This window comes from Macaca nemestrina, chromosome 1, assembly GCF_043159975.1.
Source record: "Macaca nemestrina isolate mMacNem1 chromosome 1, mMacNem.hap1, whole genome shotgun sequence".
In the NCBI taxonomy this organism is placed as follows: domain Eukaryota; kingdom Metazoa; phylum Chordata; class Mammalia; order Primates; family Cercopithecidae; genus Macaca; species Macaca nemestrina.
In genome coordinates, this window is record NC_092125.1 from 14,777,958 (window position 1) to 14,799,053 (window position 21,096).

A 21,096-nucleotide genomic window follows, 5' to 3' on the forward strand; every position below is an offset into this window, starting at 1 on the left:
TAGAGACTGGGTTTTACCATGTTGGCCAGGCTGGTCTTGAACTCCTGACCTCAGGTGATCTGCCCGCCTTGGCCTCCCAAAGTGCTGGGATTACAGGCATGAGCTGCTGCGCCCGGCCTTTTTTTGTCACATCCTCCCCAACCCCACACTTGAATCCATGGTGGACCAACTTCCAGTTCAGTCACTTCTCAGAAGACACTGTTGCAGGAGTCAAGAGCGACCTCCACGAGTCAGTGTCAGCCTTTGTCGTCTTCTCTCAGCCACATGCTGCATGCTGCTGACCATTTTCTTATCCTCAGTTCTAGTGACACACACTTTTTTGGTCCCTCCTGCCCTCTTTTCTGTGTCCTTTCCAGCTTTTCCTTCCCTGCCCACCTCTTAAATGGTGGTGCTTCTCTAGGGCTAGGCTTTTTTTTGATTTTCTTATTTTTATAGTCAGTCTTATCTATATTGTGGATTCACATACTGCTTAATGTGAATGACTTACTCATTTGTATTGTATGCCACACATCTTCCCCTGACTCTAGATCAAGGGTTGGCAAGCTACAGCCAAATTTGGCCTGGCAGAGTTATATTGGAACACAGCCATGCCCATGCATTTTCATATTGTCTGTGGCTGTGTTTGTGCTAACGTGGCAGAGTTGAACAATTGCAACAGAGACTGTGTGGCCCACAAAGCCATGTTTTTATTTATTGCTTGGCACTTTACAGAACAAGTTTTCTGACCCTTGCTGTAGACGTTTTCCTTGTAGATTATTTTCCCTTAGACTAAATCATCTAAAACGTAGATGTCTAATACTGAGTGCCTTGTTTCCCTCAAACTTGATCTTCTTCCTACTCTAGTGAATACTACCGCTATCTATGCATTTGCACAAACCAGAAACCTTGACACTTTCCATGCTCTGTGTCTGATTCGTGACCAGGTCCTGATCTTTCTGCCTGAATATTTCTGAGTTCTCTCTTGTCTGTCTCTGCCATTGTATCTCAGTCTACACTGCTGTCATCCCTTTTAGTGGCTGCCTCACTGGGCTTCCTACGTCCACTCCTGGCTCTGTTTCCATCTGCTCTCCACCCTGAAGCCCAGGCAGGGTTTCCACGGTGAGAATTTCAACAGGTGACCCCGCCCGCTGAAGACAGTGTCTTCCGTCTTCTCAGGACGAAGACTACGCTCCTCGGAGTGTCCTGTGAGGCTTGCATGGTCTTAGGCCTCTTTCCTCTCTAGTTTCTCTGTGTGGTCCATTCTCAGTTTACTACACGAGGCACACTGGTTGTCTGTTTTCCGTTGCTAGAACTCTCCAAAGCTTAGCGGTGTAAACAATATTTTTTGTTTTGTTTTGTTTTGTTTTGAGTTTCGCTCTTGTTGCCCAGGCTAGAGTACAATGGCACAATCTCGGCTCACTGCAACCTCTGCCTCCCTGGTTCAAGTGATTCTCCTGCTTCAGCCTCCCGAGTAGCTGGGATTACAGGTGCCCGCCACCATACCTGGCTAAATAATTTTTGTATTTTTAGTACAGATGGGGTTTCACCATGTTGGCCAGGCTGGTCTCAAACTCCTGACCTCAAGTGATGCACCTGCCTTAGCCTCCCAGAGTGCTGGGATTACAGACATGAGCCACTGCGCCCGGCCTAAACAGTGTTTTGGTTTTTTTCGTGATTTGTGTGTTGTCTGGGCCTGGCTGGGCAGTGTTGCTACTTGTGATGTCTGCTGGGGCTGGGACTTCCAAATGGCTCCTTCGCTCACATATTTGTCACCTCAGCTGCAATGGCAGGAGCAGCTCTGCTGGCTGGGCATCGCTCCCACTCCATGTCTCCAGCAGGGTAGCTGGACCTCTTTATATTCAGTTCTCCAAGAATGAGCATTCCGCCGACGGGGGTGTTGGGGGGGACATGTCCTGATGGGCAAGTGCTCATCCAGCCTCTGGGTGCTTCAGGCTTGCTAATGTTCATTGGCCAGAGCAAATCACATGACCATCCCTGCTATGGTGGAAGGGGCCTACATCGGTCATGCATAGGGAGGGTTGGTTGACTGGGGGTCACCCGAGATAACTGAGTACCACACTGACCTTTTCAGTATTTCCTGCTTATCACTAGTCCTTTTGGTTTCAGGCTATCGCACATGTTGTGCCCTTTACACAAAACGGTCTTCTTTCTTCCCTTTATCTAGATTAACTCTCTCTCCCTTCACATCTCAGTTCATGTGTCTTCTTTTTTTTGTCTTTGAGACAGAGTCTTGCTCTGTCACCCAGGCGATTATAGATCACTGCAGCCTTGAATGACTGGGCTCAAATGATCTTCCCGCCTCAGCCTCCTGAGCAGCTGGGACTATAAGCACATGCCACCATGTGTGGCCAATTTTTTTTTTTTTTTTAATTTTTTATAGAGGTGAGGTCTTGTTATGTTGCCCGGGCTGGTCATGAGCCACTGTACCTGGCCCATATTGTCATTATTATTATTATTATTATTATTATTATTATAGATAGAATCTTGCTGTCACCCAGGCTGGAGTGCAGTGGTACGATCTCAGCTCACTGCAACCTCCGTCTCGCGGGTTCAAATGATTCCCCTGCCTCAACCTCCCGAGTAGCTGGGATTACAGGTGCCCACCACCACACCCAGCTAAGTTTTGTATTTTCAGTAAAGATGGGGTTTCACCATATTGGCCAGGCTGGTCTTGAACTCCTGACCTTGTGATCTGCCCGCCTTAGCCTTCCAAAGTGCTGGGATTATAGGCATGAGCCACAGCGCCCAGCCTATATTGTCATTCTTAAGGGAAGTTACCTCCCCAAGTATTTAGATCCCCTAATTTTAGGTTTTCATAGCACATAAATAGTATTGCTTAAAGTTAGAACTTTAATCTGATTTGGTGTTTTTCTTCTCCAGTAGATTTTTAAGTTATAGGAACTTGTTTCTATAGTAACTGTCATGTAGAAGACATTCAGTAACTGTTAATTAAATAAAGGAATTCAATAATCATCTGATTTGCCTCTTGGAGAGGTCTCCAAACTGGTCTTCTGCTTATATGCTCTTTTCTTTCCAATCTGTCTGGCATTTATCAGTTTATTATCACTAAAATAATGTATTATTCCAAACCACTATTATTATGGAATAATAATAGTTTCAGATTCCAGTTGAACAGTCTTTTTCAACTGGAATCAGAAGTTTCCAGATTCCAATTGAACAGTCTTTTTGAAAAACTTTCCCTAAGATAGCTGATTAAGTCTTATATAGGTTTTTTGCTATAGCTTTTTAAAGCCTCTGTAGTATAATTCCATTTAGCTTTTGAGCCTTATCTCTGTCACTCCCTGCCAAACTGGCTTTATCTCCTCTTGCTGCCTTTCCCTTAAGTTTGCCTCTGTGTCTTTGTTCTTATTCACTTATCTGTTCTCTCACCTTCCTGCTCCTTCTCCAGGCCAGTCCTTCCCATCCTGAAGGCCTCGCCTCTCCTGAAGTGAGCATGCCCTTGGCTCTGCTACCTGTAATCAACCCTTGATATCCCTGGGTGATTGGTTCCAGGCCCCCCATGGATGCCAAAACCTGAAGATGCTCAAGTTCTTTATTTAGAATGGCATAGTATTTGCATGTAACTGACGTGTATCCTCCCATGTACTTCAATAATCTTAGATTACTTACAATGTCTAGTACAATGTACATGTGATGTAAATCGCTGTTATACAGTTTTAAATTTCATTTGTATTACTTTTTAATTGTGTTTTTAAAATTTTTTATTTATTTAAATATTTTTCATCCGTGGTTGAACTCATAGATGCAGAACCCACGCATACATGGGGCACACTGTACTTCATTTTTTTTTTTTTTGAGACAGGGTCTCGCTCTGTTGCCCACGCTGGAGTACAGTGGCATGATCTCAGTTCACCGCAACCTCTGCCTCCCGGATTCAGGCAATTCTTCCATCTCAGCCTCCCCAGTAGCTGGGACTACAGGCACGCACTACCACGCCCAGTGAATTTTTATATTTTTTGTTAGCAACGGCGTTTCACCATGTTGGCCAGGCTGATCTCAAACCTCTGGCCTCAAATGATCTGACTGCCTCAGCCTCCCAAAGTGTTGGGATTATAGGCGTGAGGCACTGTGCCCAGGCCCGCTGTTCTTAGAGTTGAGTTATTCAGTACTTTATGTGACCTGCTGATTTTTCTGTGCACTGGCATGTGGCTCTAGGAAATTATTCCTCTGCTTTCAGTCCTGCGCCTGCCACTGCAGCCCCCTTCCCACCCAGACCCTGGGCTGTTCCAGGGAAGAGGCGGCCTCCCGTCTTGGGCCCTCATAGAGTCCAGCACGGCGCCTTGCACGCGCATGGCTTACAGTAAGCTTTGAATGAATATTTATCTGATTATTTTTTCAGGGAGAAGAAAATCTTAAAACAAGCATTTGTACATTTTTAGCAGTTTCATCACATTTGGACGTTGTTACTCAAAACATTCCAGAAAAGGTGAGTTTAAGTTGTTTGTAAGAATTTAAACTTGACTATAAAAAAATAATTTTATATTATTTGTACCAATTTTTTATATGTAGAGCACTCCTGTGATTTTTGCAATTTCTCCCTTTCCTTTCCACTGCCCTGCTAATGTGCACATGTATTAGACACGAATACCCAGTAAACGGGAATTACCCATTTACATGCATACACACTGAGGTGTGCATGAGTACATACCAAATTTATAGACAAATTACTGGGTAAGTTTTTGTTGATACTTGTATAAAATTAATAATTATTTATAATTCTTAGGATTAGAATTACTTAGGATTCTTTAAATAGGACTTCCCTTACTGCATTCTTTGACTGAATGGTAGTTATTTAACAAATGCTCATGCAAAGAAACTTAGGGCCAGACTATTAAAAGCTGTTGGGTAATTGAAGGTGATATAAAGTGACTGGCATCATTTGGAGTGTGCAGTACAGTTGCTTCATGTTTCTCAGGTTTAGAACAATTTCCCCAGTAAGTTCTCACACAGATAAGCAGAAATCCTAACTAATTTTGGTTAATCACTATGGCAACCATTGAAGAATTTAGGAGAACCTGCCAGTAAGATTTGCAATAAGATTCTGTATTATTGCATCCACAGAGAAGAATGTACTGATACACTATAAACTCTAGGAGAAAACTTAATTGAAATAGTGTTCTTAAGTGTTGAAAGTGCCATAAAAATATAAGGGAAAATAAGCTTTCCTAGAATTTTTCAGTGTTCTGGTTTTTAAACAGTGGTCTGTTTTGTATTAACCTATTTCATCCATTCTAAGACAGGCCTTTCTCCACACCGCATTTTAACCTCTAAAATCATGATAACACTTCTAAATTGATGGTGTCTTCCAGTGTGTATCAGCCAGATGGCAGTGTGTTACAGTTCCAGGAAAACTTGTTCAACACACCTTTCCTAAGATCAAGAAGGCTCTGGCCTTCAGATAAACAAATATTCATTCAAAGACAACAAATGTTGTCTTTCTCTTTTAAATATGTGCAGGAAAGAGATTTGTTTACGATCTATTGAGAAAGCTAAAACAGAGCAGACATTGTCCTGTTGCAGGGTAGATGAATAGCCTAAGAATAGTTTAGACAAATTCTGAAAATGAACTTAGGAGATGTTCATGTTAGATCTGGTAAAAATAGCATGTTATTTTTCCATCAAGCCCTTTTTGTACTTGCTGTATATTACATATTTTAGATTTATTTTTTATTTTCGAAACATCCAAAAAGGAGCACTAATTAGTAGAATGGAATAATTTCTACTTCAACACCTTAGGAAAAAAAAAAAAAACTGACCTGACATACCTAAGAAAAGGCCAAACTGACTGACTTTGTCAGTCTCTTCATTTCTGATATGTAAAGTCCGTTGTTACCTAGATAAATGTAGGATTGATTTCTTGGAAGCAATCACTTAAGACTTTCCATTCTCTTCAAAGCGGCGTACTTAACCTGTACTGAGCAATTAACGATTCAAAGCAGTTGTCACACACGACAGAGGTTGTAACCGCTCATAGGTTCACCTTTTCCGCCGCCTACGCAGAGCCGATTTATCAAGACAGGAATTGCAACAGAGAAAGAGTACACAGAGCTGCTTGTGCAGGAGACTGGAGTCTTATTATTACTCAAATCGGTCTCCCTGAGCATTTGGGGATCAGGTTTTTAAGGATAATTTGGTGGGAGTGGGAAGGCCAGTGAGTCAAGGGTGTTGATTGGTTGGGTTGGAGATGAAATCATAGGGAATTGAGGCGTCCTCTTGTGCTAAGTCATTTCCGGGGTGGGGGCCACAAGATCAGATGAGCCAGTTTATCGACCTGGGTGGTGCCAGCTGGTCCATCAAGTGCAGGGTCTGCAAAATATCTCAAGCACTGACATAGGAGCAGTTTAGGGAGGGTCAGAATCTTGTAGCCTCTAGCTACAAGACTCCTAAACCATTATTTCTAATCTTGAGGCTAATTTGTTAGTCCTACAAAGAAAATCTAGTCCCCAGACAAGTAGGAGGTTTGTTTTGGGAAAGGGCTGTTATCATTGTTTTAAACTATAAGTTCCTCCCAAAGTTAGTTCAGCCTACATCCAGGAATGAACAAGGACAGCTTGGAGGTTAGAAGCAAGATGGAGTTGGTCAGGTCAGATCTCTTTCCCCACCTCAGTTACAATTTTGCAATGGTGGTTTCAAGATCAGAGCACGAAGTGTTCCTCTAAGAGTAAAAAAGAAAAAAAAAACTTTTCTGAATTATGCTCGTAGTTGTGTATTGTCCTGTCAGCTTGTTCATTGTATAAAATGAGCGGGACGTGAGAATTCACGAGCAGGGCTTTTTACACTGATGTATATGAAAGCATCATTTAAGTCCTGAAGGCCCCAGCCAAGCGATCACTGGCAGTACCAACATTTTTGAGTGTGGGCTCCATAGGAAGCACTGTTTTCCCTATGGAGAATTATAGTGGGTTGTTTTTTTCATTTACAAGTAATGTATACCTAGGTCCAAGATCTTGGTTGCTAACACCATTCTCCAATAAAATGAACCAGGGATCGCTGGAGAAATAGCTGATTCTAAAACTAGGGCAGAAAGTATACAAGATGAGCCTGGTGGAGCATCCTGTAGAGTCAGAAGGCACGGCACACGTACACACAGTGATGTGAGGTGGGAGTGCAGAGGGAAGGTGTTCCCAGTGGCTAAAGCTGAAACAGTGTGAGCGACAAAATAAAGCAGTATTGGATCACAACCCAAAGAATAAAACAAATATCCTCGAGCCCACACTGATACAAATAAATGATTGAATCAATAAATGAATCCAGGTACGGTGGCTCACGCCTGTAATCCCGCATTTTGGGAGGCCAAGGCGGGCAGATCACTTGAGGTCAGGAGTTTGAGACCAGTCTGGCCAACATGGTGAAACTCTGTCTCTACTAAAACACAAAAATTAGCCAGGCATGGGGGTACACGCCTATAATCCCAGCTACTCGGGAGGCTGAGGCAAGAGAATCACTTGATCTCATGAGGCAGAGATTGTAATGAGCCGAGATCGCGCGACCGCACTCCAGCCTGGGCTACAGAGTGAGACTCCGTCTCAAAAAGAAAAAAAAAAAGAAGGGACGGACAAGACAAATCCTTTGTAAAAAAAATTATAAGTAATTTTTATAAATGCTCTGCCCTGAAGGAGGGGGAGTATGACTTCTCACTCCTTCAGTGTAGGCTGCACAAGTGACTTCCTTCCAAATGGGATCGTTATAACAAAAGACTGTAACAAGGGCTGTGGGAGTTAGAAGCCAGCAATTGTGGACGAAAACCAGTGTATATCATAACATCATACTTTGTAATGTTGGCAGTACAGTCACTGACCTTTGATAAATGTTGATGACGTGTTGAGTAAAGGAATGAGAGAAAGAGGATTATTTGTATCTGTTTTTATCCTTCTCAGAGAAACTTTAGGTAACTGAAGTGTGTTATCAGCCATGCTGATGCCTTTGGTAAACTATTCTGTGAATATGGTTGTTTTTCATTGGTCAGTAGAAACTGGGCTGCCAGGTGCAGCCGGTGAGCACATGAGCCTTAGGGGAGAAGTGCATTTGGTAGGAGCATCAAAATAGCTTCTGATATTTCATTAAACGTTTGGGTCCTTCTGGTTCCTTCGTTAGTATATGTGTGAAGACTAAAGTTCACAGGAAAAGACTACAGGGAAATTTAAACAGTTTTATTATTTTCCCCCTCACTTTTTTTTTTTTTTTTGAGAGGGAGTCTTTCTCTGTCGCCCAGGCTGGAGGGCAGTGGCGCGATCTCAGCTCACTGCAAGCTCTGCCTCCCGGGTTCAAGCCATTCTCCTGCCTCAGCCTCCGGAGTAGCTGGGACTACAGGTGCCTGCCACCACGCCCGGCTATTTTTTGTATTTTTAGTAGAGTATTTTGTATTTTAGTTAGCCAGGATGGTCTCGATCTCCTGACCTCGTGATCCGCCTGCCCCGGCCTCCCAAAGTGCTGGGATTACAGGTGTGAGCCACCGCGCCCAGCCTCCCCCTCACTTCTTAATTTTCCTGCCACTACTCAGTACTTGTGGGTCCAGGATCACCATTAGGGAAGACAGAGTAGCTCAGAAATCAGTGGCGAGGAGGAGGACAGCACTTTGTGTGGCATCTTGCTCTAGGAGCATTTTCAAGCCATCAGAAGTGGGACTCTTGAAGACTATTTCTGACTTTTTCAGCACAAATTAAGATAAGTGATGGAGGCTCCATTTGAAAAACACTGTGGTTGTATAATGGTTAGCATAAAACGTACTTTTTTCAAGTTAACTCAGGTATTAGAGTATGGGGGAAAACGTACTGCAGCATTAATGAAATCTAGAGCTGGGAGAATGTGTTTTTCCTTGAGTAAATTGCAAATGCCAGTGCGCCGAATTTGTCCAGGAGGGAAGAATGAGAGGCCCTGGTAGCAAAGCCAGTGCAAGAAGTTTTACTAGGAGCAGTTGTATCATTCGTATACTTTTTTGTGTGTCATACAAGTGAGAGTAAAATGGTCCGTGTCTGTGTTTTGAGGAATTTTTTGCCTTCCTTTTCAGAAACTAATTCTGAAGCAAGCCCTTATTGTTGTGCTGCAGTGGTGCTTCAATCACAATTTTAGTGTTCGACTGTATGCTTTAGTCGCCCTTAAGAAACTCTGGACTGTGTGTAAAGTGTTAAGTGTAGAAGAATTTGATGCCCTGACTCCTGTGATTGAATCCAGCCTCCATCAAGTGGAAAGCATGCACGGGGCAGGGTAAGGAGCCCTCGTCGCCCTCACTCTCCTCCAGCAGGGCCCACAGGGAGGGGGTGGTGCCCATGCCGCGTCAGCTTCTCCTTCCACATCCTCATGCTGGAGCATCGAGGGCTCAGACTGGGCCAGGCGTCAACAGCCCACTATGGGGTGTGGTTGATTACAGTTCATTGTCAGCTCCACCTTGACCTCTTACTGCCCTTTTATCCTCAATCCTTTATTGTATAAATAATCTTTTACATGTTTCTCTTCAGTATAGCTAAATGTCATCCTCTGTTGTTTGAGAACTGCTTAGAAGTGGCACGACCTGACTTTAAAGACATGCTCTTCACCTCTCAGCTATACTAGTTACAGCTAAAGCCTTTTCTCTTTTCTAAGAGAACTCTGCTATTCCGCAAACAAAATCATACATGGAAGCTCAGTATCAAGCAAGTGACGTGGATGGGGTGAGGGAGCGGTGCAGGACCCAGTGTCTGTGAAGCCCTCACGGGAGTTCTCACGTCTGCCTCTCTTTCCCCGCACCCGTCACGGCGCAGAAGCAGGCTGCAGTGTCATAAGCACCTTTGGGTCTCTGCGCTTGTCTCCTCGTCTCTGAAGTGGCGCTGTTTTGCCTTTTTATTATTATCATAGATTACTGCCATCCAGGAATTCTGGATTTTTTTTTCTAAATTTTAGAGACACAAGCAATATCAACCAACATAAAAGATTGTTCATCTAAAAGCTGAAAAAGCACCCACTAATTTATATACACAAATGGTTAAGTGTTGGAAACAGCATAATAAGCAAATGAAATAGCATTTGGAAAACCAGTAACCTGTAGAGGTCTTGGCCGTGACCATCAAGTTATTTGTACATGGTACAAATAAGACTGAGTCATTGTGTAGCTTCATATGGGGGCAGGGCGAGAGTACCTCCCTGGCCACGACGTACCTTTCTACCTTCCTTGACTTTTGATGCATTTGTTGAAAAGAGGCATTTGGGCATTAAGTGGGTAAGGGAGGTTTTAGGGGCTTGGGAGAAAGATACTTGGTAAGTATAAATAAATACTAAAATGGAGAAGAGAGAAAAGTGAATAGCTTGAGATAAAACAGGGGAAAGGGAATAGCAGGAGAAAAAGAGAGTTAGCTGTGGGGAGATGGGGTCCAGAGGAGGGACAGAGGTGGGAATGGACTCCTGGTACAGTGTGCACAGTTCTGTGTACTGGAGAAGGACCTCCCCATGCCTGGCCCAGCAAAGGCTGGTCATCAAAATTAGTCATTCACTGTAGCATTGCCAGGGACCCCTAAAATTCCAACTGTCATCTGAAAACTAGAAATCTTGGATCTTCCCAAGGAACCTTAAATGTCTTATTTCTCCTTGGTGTATGGTGTATTTCCTATTATTTAGTAAATACATGGCTGAGTTTACATGTGTAGATTTGAACATTAATATTTCTCAGGATCGCATTTGCATTATCATGCAATAATCCAAACTCAAGCCACCAAAGTTGCTCCAGGGGACAGAGGGTATAGTTACCCCATAGACTTTCAGCCCTTCCTTAATGGAAGGGAGTTTGAGGGAATTGCCACAATTTAACATGCAGGTAGATATTTGTCAGCTTGTAGTTTTCTCCATGTTTAGATGGTGATTGATTATTTGGTATTGAGACATTTTGATCCTGGTTGTTGATCCTATTCTATTCTTGATAGCTGTGTTTTGATTTCTAAAAGCAACTGGCTATACTCATATTTTTTTATTAAGCAATAAAACGCTATTTTAAAAAATAACTTTAAAAATCTCAGTACCAGGTAGGAGATATAGCCAATCAAAATAAGGCATCCAGCTGGGTGCAGCGGCTCACGCCTGTAATCCCAGCACTTTGGGAGGCCAAGGCAGGTGGATCACCTGAGGTCAGGAGTTTGAGACCAGCCTCGCCAACATGTCTCTACTAAAAATACAAAAATTAGCTGGGCCTGGTGGCGGGCGCCTGTAATCTCAGCTACTAGGGAGGCTGAGGCAGGAGAATCTCTTGAACCCAGGAGGTAGAGGTTGCAGTGAGCCGAGATCACACCACTGCACACCAGCCTTGGCAACAGAGTGAGACTCCGTCTCATAAAGAAATAAATAAATAAGGCACGCTGGGCATTGAGCCACCTCTGTTCTGTGATAACATACCTCCTTGGGATCGGCTTATGACAGGCGCAAGACTATGTGCTGGGGGTTAGCCAGGTACATGAAGCCCCTTTCTTCGTGTGGCTCACAGTCAGATGGGAATAGATGCCAAGAAATCAGAGCAATTTTTTAAAAAGTTTTAAAATAAATCACAGAAAAGTATATGTGGTGATGAGGAAACACAGACTATTCAGTCTGGGTGGTTTAGGGAAAGCCTTTCTGAGTAACACGATGTTTACATTAAAATCCAAAGCGTGAATAGGAATTAGGTCAACGAAGAGTGAAGGAAAGAGATTTCTGTGGAGAAGACAGTGTTTGGGAATGCCCAGCCCCACTTGATTTGCCCAGAGCTTGAACTAAAGCAAGCCTGGTCTGGCTGAGGGAGGGAACAGAGCAGCCACAAGATGGAGGGGACCAGGACTGGGCTTGGGTTGATGTTGAGTGAATTGGGAAACCAGCAAAAAGTTAAACTTGAGAATGACATCATCCGGTTTTCTTTTGCATTATTTAAAGTGTGAAGAGCAGATCAGAGGTGAGCAAGAGAAAGTGGGAGGAAAACTGTGGTTTAGATTAGTATGAGATTAGTCGAGGGCCAGAGAAATGGACAGGCTTTGAGGTAAGGTAAATAAGAGCCTAAAGTATTTGCTGGATTATCAAGAGCCATACGATAGCATAGTTAGGGGATTGAAACCACATTAAAATAGGTCCAAGATGGGGCCAGGTGCAGTGGCTCTCACCTGTAATCCCAGCACTTTGAGGCTAAGATGAGTGGATTGCTTGAGCCCAGGAGTTCAAGATCAGTGTGGGCAACATGGGAAAACTCTGTTCTCTATAAAAATACAAAAAAAAAAAAAAAAAAAAAAGCCGGGTATGGTGGCATGCACTTTTGTAGTCCCAGCAACTCGGGAGGCTGAGCTGAGAGAATCACCTGAGCCCAAGAAGTTGAGGCTGCAGTGAGCTGAGATTGCACTACTGCACTCTAGCCTGGCAACCGAGTAAGATCCTGTCTCAAAAAACAAAAACAAGTACAAAAAAACCCAGTCCAAATGTGGATAGGATGATACATTAACATATATTACATCAGAGTGGTAGGTTTATTGGTGTCTATAATTTTGTTGACCTGAATATTTGGAATATTTAAAATATTTCATGTCTTTTAATTTTTCAAAAAATGGGTAATGAGGATGGTAAGACACAGTCAACTTATTTAGAAATTTCTTGTATTAGAAAGTTCCACAGCTAGTGGTGGAGGTGCTGTCAAAAGAGGGCTTCTGTTTCATTTTTGGTAACATTAGTTGTTTTTAAGTGATATTCATAGTTAGGAAGTTGAACATTGCAGAAAGCCATCAAATAAAAACGAGACAGTCTCCTTCCTCCCTTCTCCCACCAAAGGTGAAACCCCAGTAAACTGGCTTTTCTTTTAACAGCTACCTAATATTCCATCGTGTGGCTGTGCCTTAGGTTATTGCTCGAGTCCACTATTGATGGACACTTTGATAAGGTTTGGTTTTGTTTTTTAAGACTAGATATAAAAGCCCTTTTGAAAAGGCTGAAGGAAAGGCTAGAATAGAGAACAGGGGAGATGCAGAAGTTGGGGGAGATACGGCAGAACCCAGGGGAATGGGGTCTGTTGTGGGGCAGGGGATTGCCCTTTGAAAAGAGACTCTTGAAAGTGAAGGAGAAGAGAGGACAGTGGGTAAGGAGGTGGCAGGAAGAGGGTCTCTCGCTCCTGTCTCCTGTGATGTGTGAGGCATGGCCGTCTGCTGATAGTGAGAGGGTCGGGGAAGGCATAGGAACTCCATGGATTGAAGAAGATACATTGGCCGGAGCAGGAGCGTGATCTAGCGAGAAAAATGTCTTGAAATTGCTGCTTAGTGTATGGGTTGATGATCATGAATTTCATCTGAAACCTGCCTGTCATATTGTATAACTTTTATCCCTACCTTTTTTGCCTTTTAAAACATAAACTTGACAACAGATGTTTTAAAAATTTAAACCCTGCTCATAGTAAGTTTGTTTGGTTTGTGAAAGTGGGTACAGCGTGGCTGTGTGGTATGAGTCTTTGGAGTAGAAAAAGTGACTTTTATGTAATGGTTTTCTCTACTGGAAAAAGAGTTTTCTGCCAGACACAGGTTTAAGGTTCCACTTCAAAATGTGAAATGTAGTAAGTGTCAGTTTTTAACGTATGTATTGATTTTGGAGAGGTGTGTATCAATCTTAGGATAAAGTTCATAAAATTTTCTGTTCCTTCTCAACTCTGCAGCCCCTTTTTAAGATATCTGATTGATTCTCCCCTCACCAGAGTTGTTTGATTTGTCTGTGGCTCATACCATATTTTTAATCCTTAGGAATGCCAAGAAGAATTGGCAGCGCATTCAAGAGCATTTCTTTTTTGCAACATTTCACCCACTCAAGGATTATTGTCTAGAGGTGAGTAGAGAATATCATTTGTAAATTCTCTACTGTATATTTAATCTTGAATCCTTTCTGCTTTTGTTGAAGGGTTATGATTAGGGTAAAGTTTTTTCTTGCTTACAAACATCACCTTAACATTTTAAAGCTCTAAGTTTAACTTTGTCACTTTATGCAGATGACTTGCTTTCATTTCACTCTTAAGCAGTGAAAATTGGCTAGTCATTTTCACTTTCTATTTCTCAGGCAGTGTCTGGCTTGTAAACATGGAAGGGAATATTTAACTAAACAGAAATCTGTTCTGACATTAAAAGGAAATGAGTGAGAACATTTGTGCAGGTGAGATTTCATTGTACTGAAGCCCATTGTTAATGAAAGAACAAAAAGATATACTCTTGTTAATGGCAGTTTTTAGGTTCTGGGTAATGAAAATTGTATAGCAAATGATACATCCCCTCATTGACTGTAACAAAATGTGCTTATATAATTGTAAGAACCATAAACATGCTTATTATGATTAACATGTAAATTAATTCAATATGTAAATCATTAGACATTGCCTTCTCCCTTTTTCATCTGTAATTATGATGTGCCGCCCTTGAATTTAAATCATTGACCTAGGGCTTTTCCTCTGAAGAACGTATAAGTTATTGGTAACTTAAGCTACTGTGCATAAGCAATTTTTTTGGTAGACTACTAAGATTATTGATACACTGATCTTTAAAAAAGTATAGATCTATATATTGTGAGATATGCATCCTAGAACACTAATGTGTATTTTCTGCTGCTTCACTGCAAATATCATTTAGGATTTTTCAAAGATTTTAATATACTCTGCTCTGTGTTCTTTAGCACCCCAAATGCTTTGTCCGCATCTTTCTGCAGGACTCCTCTAGTCACTCTCTAGGGTTAAGTCAACCTTTTTCTATTCAGTCCTCCAATAGGAGTAAGTCCTTTGCCTCCCTTCTGCCCTCCCTCATCCTTGCCTTTGACCACCTCACTCTCATATGTTTTATGATGTATTCTCCAGTCATGAAATGAATTAAAACCATATGTGTAAATAAAATGGCTGAATTGTTCACAAGAACTGTATCTCTTCATGTATTTGGAGCTGTACTTAATGCCCCCTTAATCAACATGTCGTTGTGATCATTGTGCCAGTTTAAGTTTGCACAGATACGGCTAGCATGAAGAAAACCATATTCATTCTAAAGCCTTTCATGAAGACATGTGCATTGCTGCTAAGAGTATTGTTTCATTTTTAAGTTGCCTGTTACTTGGACCTCTGCTTCCTGTGTACTTTTTTCACTGTTGGTTATTTTTCTGGTTCATTTCTTTTAGTAGGTAAGGGAAGCAAAGGGGGATTGCTTATGCAATGACTGTTTACAGTGCTGTCAGACTATGCCATTTTCACGGACACTTTAATATGCTGTTGTAATCTGATTTTATCCTCATCTTACAAATGAGGAAGTTGAAGCCAAGAAAGGCTGAATCACTTGCCTAATGTCACAGAACTAATTATATTAGTCAAACCAGAATTCAGATTGTGAATTTATCTAATGGGTACGGGAGTAAAAGACTTGTCATGAAAAGAGCTTGAACTTGATTGCCTTTGGAGGTATTTAGTTATCAGTAAATTGCAGTTATCCAAATACTGTCCATCATTAGAACTGATTACTTCTGAAACACTGTTTTTATTAGGCGCATACTGTTTTATTACACACAGTTAGAAGTACCAGAGTACAAGTTCTTTCTCCTCTCAGGGATTCCCTAAATTAATCCCCTAATTTCTCAGAGAAGATGAGAAATATATATAGACAGTTGCTATAAGATATAAATGGAAGTATATAGTTTGATCAGATGTAATAGTTTGGAGAATATATCATTAATAATTAAGTTGTATTTTAAATATGTTATGTATTTCTTTGCTTTTTTTAAGAGAAGAAATTTAGATTTTATAATTCTCTTTTCAGACCATATTTTACATCCTTCCACGCCTTTCAGGCCTTATTGAAGATGAGTGGATCACCATTGATAAATTTACCAGATTCACTGATGTTCCTTTAGATGCGGGATTTCAGTGGTACCTTTCTCAAACTCAACTTAGTAAACTAAAACCAGGTGACTGGTCTCAGCAGGACATAGGTAAAAAATAATTTTCATTTTATTTTTTCCCCTTGTTGATCTGGTTAGATTTTTTTAAGTTACTAAGGACAGGTAGTTAATAATATCACTTTCATTGACCTGGTGAACTCTGCCTTTCCACTTAGGGAAAAGACAGTGTAAAAGTGTGGTATAACTTTGACTAACACTTTTAGTGAAAGTTAGCTTTGCTATTAAAAAAAAAAAAAAAGGCCAAAGAAAGCCTGATCTGCTTTATATAAAGCTGATGGCCAGTGGCCTCCCTTTTAAGTAATATCGTTCATTAACACTCATTGCTTTTCTGCTGTATATTTCTATAAAAATAAACATTTCCCAAAGGACCAAATGATGAAATCTCTTTTTTTGTCCTTCTTAGGAATAAAGCAAAGCTCTTGATTCTAGTTCCCTCTTGGTTGGTTGGGTGCTGCTTCATGTTACCCCTTCTCCTCTGTCTCACCCTTCCCTGTACACTGACTCCTTTCCATCAGCTTCCTCTGGAACCCTCCTCCTCCTCCCCCTCCTCCCCCTTCCTGTCCTCCTCCCCCTCCTCGTCCTCCTCACCGTCCTCCTCCTCCTCCTCCCTTTTCTTTCAGTTTCCTTTACACAGTCCGAGTGGACAGATGGACGCTGCCCTCGGATCGCACCTGCCCTTTCTGTGCCACGTGTTTGCTGGTCTCCCACCATCCTGCCTTTTCTCCTCACTCTGACCCTTCTTGCTCTGAGTCCCCCACATTCCCCTGACACTGGTGCTTCTTTAGACTTTTCATGTCTTTAGGACTCACATGTGACTTGTTGAAAATTCAGATTCCATGTCCCATCCTTAGATTTTTTCTTTCTTTTTTTTTTAAAAAAGGCCAATTATGGGTCTGGAACCACCCTTAGATTAATTCAGTATCTCTGGGGGAGAGTTCTGGGAAAATGCAAATTTTTTCAGGCCTCTGGATGGTTCACTAATGTGTTTTAAGATGTACTGTCTTAAATTTATTCATTCAACAAAGATTGATTGATTGTCTCCTACATGCTAGATGTGGGACCCAGTCCCTGCCTCACAGAGCCCACATTCTTACAGAGGAGACAACAGGGGACACGCACCTAACATAGTGTCTGGTAGTAGAGGTACCGTGAAAAAACAAAGCGGGGTAAAGAGAGGGACAGAGGGTGAGAAAGACCTTTCTAAGGAGTTGACATTGAGCAGAGACCCCAAGGAAGTACGGGCAAGGCAAGGCAAGGTCCGTCCTGGGGAGAGCTTTACTGGAAAAGGAAGAGCAACTGTGAAGGTTCTGGAGCAAAAGACAGTGACAGGAGGCACTTCCCAGTGTGGCTGGGTAGAGCCAGGGAGGAGAGGGAAGAGGGGTGTCATTATAGACAACTGTCGAGTTCTGCGTAAAGCGGAGCAGGGAAATACAGCGTTACTGGAAGGGCAGAATGGCTAACGAGGTCTGTCTGTTCCGCCTGTTTTTGGTAAAGAGGGGCATGTTGTAGTAGGCTCTCCATGCCGAGGCTTAAATGTTAGCATCCCCCCTAATTTTGTTTTCTTTTTTATAAAAGTTTTACTTCATTTTTAATTGACAAATAATAATTGTACATATCTATGGGGTACAGTGATGGTTTGATACATATATACATTGTGTAATGGTCAAATCAGGGTAATTAGCATACCCGTCACCTCTCACGTTTGTGGTGAGAACATGGAAAATCCTCTCTTCTAGCTATTTGGAAGGATACAATACATTATTGTCGCCTATAGTCATCTTACTGTACACTAGAACACAAGAGCTTATTTTTGACTAACTCTGTACCCTCTGACCAACCTCTCCTCCTGCCACTGAAGGTTTTCACTGGTCCGGTCGTCTTCTCACTCTTCATGCTCTCCCAGAACACATTTATTAATGTCTCCAGCTTGAACCCACCGCTTGTGCAACTATAACCTTCAAGTCCTTATCTGCTGCCCAGCCTCTGTGCTGAACAGACTGGACCTTAGCACTGGGATATTCCTTAAGCTCTTGAAATATCACCATATCCAAATTCAGTTTGCCTTTCTGCCCAAAACTGTCTGCTCTGTATGCCCTATTAATGGTGTCACTCAGTCATCGTGGAAGTCGTTCTTGTCCTGTTTTTGCTCTTGCCACATCCATCTGTTACCCAGTCTTGGCGATTTCACTTCGCAAAGCTGCCTCCTCCTCCTCTTCTTTAGCCCCTCTTGCTTTGTCTTAATTTAGACTGGCATTGTCTTTACCTGGACTAGTACAAAAGCCCCCTTGGTTTTCTAGCCTCCACATAGCTATTAAAAGAGATTTTTGTAAAACACATAGCAGTACTGTTACTCTCCTTAACATTTTTTAATGGCTTTTATCTGTGGAATAATTTTTTTTTTTCTTTGAGACGGAGTCTCGCTCTGTCTCTCAGGCTGCAGGCTGGAGTGCAGTGGCACGATCTCAGCTCACAGCAACCTCTGCGTCATGGGTTCAAGTGATTCTCGTGCCTCAGCCTCCCGTGTAGCTGAGATTACAAGCGTCCACCACCACACCTAGCTAATGTTTGTATTTTTAGTAGAGACGGGGTTTCGCCATGTTGGCCAGGCTGGCCTCAAACTCCTGACCTCAGGTGATCCTCCCGCCTTGGCCTCCCAAAGTGCTGGGATTGTAGGCGTCCACCACCATGCCTGGCTGTTTGTATTTTTGTTTTGTTTTGTTTTGTTTTTTGAGATGGAGTCTCACTCTGTTGCCCAGGCTGGAGTGCAGTGGCACACCTGCTCACCGCAAGCTCCGCTCCTGGGTTCACGCCACTCTCCTGCCTCAGCCTCCTGAGTAGCTGGGACTACAGGTGCCAGCCCCACGCCTGGCTAATTTTTTTGTATTTTTAGTAGAGACAGGGTTTTGCCATGTTGGCCAGGCTGGTCTCAAACTCCTGAGCTCAGGTGATCCTCCCACCTTGGCCTCCCAAAGTGCTGGAATTACAGGTGTGAGCCACTGTGCCCGGCCAGTAGAATAAATTCTTTATCATTATATGCAAAGCCCTTTGGTCTGAGCCATCTCCCTCCACTCCATTGCAGGCTGTGCACTAAACCAAGGTACTTGCTGCTGCCCGAACCATGTTGCTCGCACATCCCATGTATGTGCACACGCTGTATCTACTGTCTGCTTTGCAAACTTTTTCCTTCCTTCCCGTGAGCCTTCCGAGGTCTTACCCTTTGCCTCTCCCTCCCCTAGACATTAGTAACTCCTTTCTGTGTGAGCACTACCTTCACTGTTGTACTGTGTTACCGTTATTTGCATGTCTCTCCTATCCTAAGTGAACTAAGTGCTCCTTGATTGCTCAGAAGGCAGTTTGGAGTAGGACAGAGTTGAGGAAGAGCCTGAGAGGTAGAGTCTCAGTCCTGTACTACAGAGGTGAAAACACTGCAGTCAGATAGGCTAGTAACGTTCTGTGTCCTCATCACTTCTGTCAAGAGATAACTACTTTATACAACATCCTTCATTTTAGAAAAGTTACCCCAAGCACTTATAAAATTATCGTAGATATTTTATTATATTGTTTTCAGAAATACAGTCTTTCCACAGAAAATCCTAATCTAATATGCTATTGTTTGTAAGGTACATCATTATTTTATGTACCTCCAAGGAAAAAAAAGTTACCAAACTATGATACTCTGATTCTAAGATGTGTCTCAATTTCAGATATGCTAAAATGTGAAAAAATGTGTATCTCATGTTTTCATGAAGTATCACAGTATATTGGTTAGTAGAGCTGAGTTTGAAAACTTAAAATTGCTACTAAAAATGAGAATTGTGTCCGAGTCCAACTGAAGTTTTTTAGTTAAATACATCTCATTCTAAAGTATTTCAAATTCTTAAAAATACATATACATGTATAAATAAATATATAGAGATTCAGATTTATTTATATGTGGGATTGTTTTCTTTTTCCTTCCCAGGTACTAATTTGGTCGAAGCAGATAACCAAGCAGAGTGGACCGACGTTCAGAAGAAGATTATCCCGTGGAACAATCGTGTTCCCGACTTAGACCTGGAGCTCCTGTTTCAGGATCGTGCTGCCAGACTTGGAAAGTCAATTAGTAGACTCATCGTCGTGGCCTCGCTCATCGACAAACCAACCAATTTAGGAGGTAAAGTGGTAGTTTGCCAGGAGCTTGCCTAAAATCTTTTGGTCTTAAACATTTTTTAATGAATCCACTGCCACGGGAGCTTCAAAGGACTGTATGGGACATGATGAGCTTAGCATTGTGTTGGGAACAATCGGAATGATTCCAGGTGTTCTGTGCAGGACTGTGCAGGACCTGTGAGGTATTTGGGGCTTCGGCGCTCGTTGTTGGCAGCCTTCAGTGTATCAGCGACAAACAGTTCCAGCACCTCAGCGTCTCCGCGGAACAGTGGCTTCCTCTAGTGGAGGTGGGTGGAGAGGAATTTATTATTCAAGTTCTTATTACAGGCCCACACATGTACCCGTGAACCTAAAAGTTTTTTTAAAAAGTTTGTATTTGTAAAAATATTTTGTAGTGCTCTTTGTGTATTAGTTCTTTTGCATATTTATAGCAGTGCAGCCTTTAATCGTTTAAGAACAGTATTTAAAGTAAAATACAGTTCACTTCTGTTTTTCTACTTATTTTTTTATAGGTCACATTTTTAGAAATCATCAATAATGTAGATTTCTGTTCAGTAAAACATACCCTGTTACAGCCCACTCTTGATTTAGGAATAATTCTTAGAAATTTATATCATGTTGGCCAGGCGCGGTGGCTCACGCCTGTAATCCCAGCACTTCGGGGGTCGAGGCGGGCGGATCACAAGCTCAGGAGACAGAGACCATCCTGGCTAATGCAGTGAAACCCTGTCTCTACTAAAAAATAAATAAAAAAATTAGCCAGGCGTGGTGGCGGGCGCCTGTAGTCCCAGCTGCTCGAGAGGCTGAGGCAGGAGAATGGTGTGAACCCGGGAGGCGGAGGTTGCAGTGAGCTAAGACTGGGCCACTGCACTCCAGCCTGGGGGACAGAGCGAGACTCCACCTAAAAAAAAAATATATATATATATATATATATATCATGATATCATATTGGGAGAGTTCTTTTTTATAATGTATGATTCTGTTCTTTTTCTTTTAAAAAGACGTAAGTTGAGGTTAATATGTTTTTTAACTCTAATTTACTCCAAG

The 21,096-nt window shown here is 42.2% G+C and overlaps 1 protein-coding gene across 1 annotated transcript in view; it reads left to right on the forward strand.

Moving 5' to 3' along the window:
• The window catches only part of LOC105464111 (tRNA guanosine 2 -O-methyltransferase TARBP1), an 87,768-nt gene that overhangs the window by 62,593 nt on the left and 4,079 nt on the right, over nt 1-21,096 (forward strand). The window contains exons 23-28 of the mRNA XM_011711782.3: nt 4,361-4,447; nt 9,029-9,225; nt 13,722-13,803; nt 15,759-15,930; nt 19,862-20,053; nt 20,212-20,336. Coding sequence (XP_011710084.2) covers nt 4,361-4,447; nt 9,029-9,225; nt 13,722-13,803; nt 15,759-15,930; nt 19,862-20,053; nt 20,212-20,336 — 855 coding nt within the window. The remainder of the gene's footprint in view (nt 1-4,360; nt 4,448-9,028; nt 9,226-13,721; nt 13,804-15,758; nt 15,931-19,861; nt 20,054-20,211; nt 20,337-21,096) is intronic.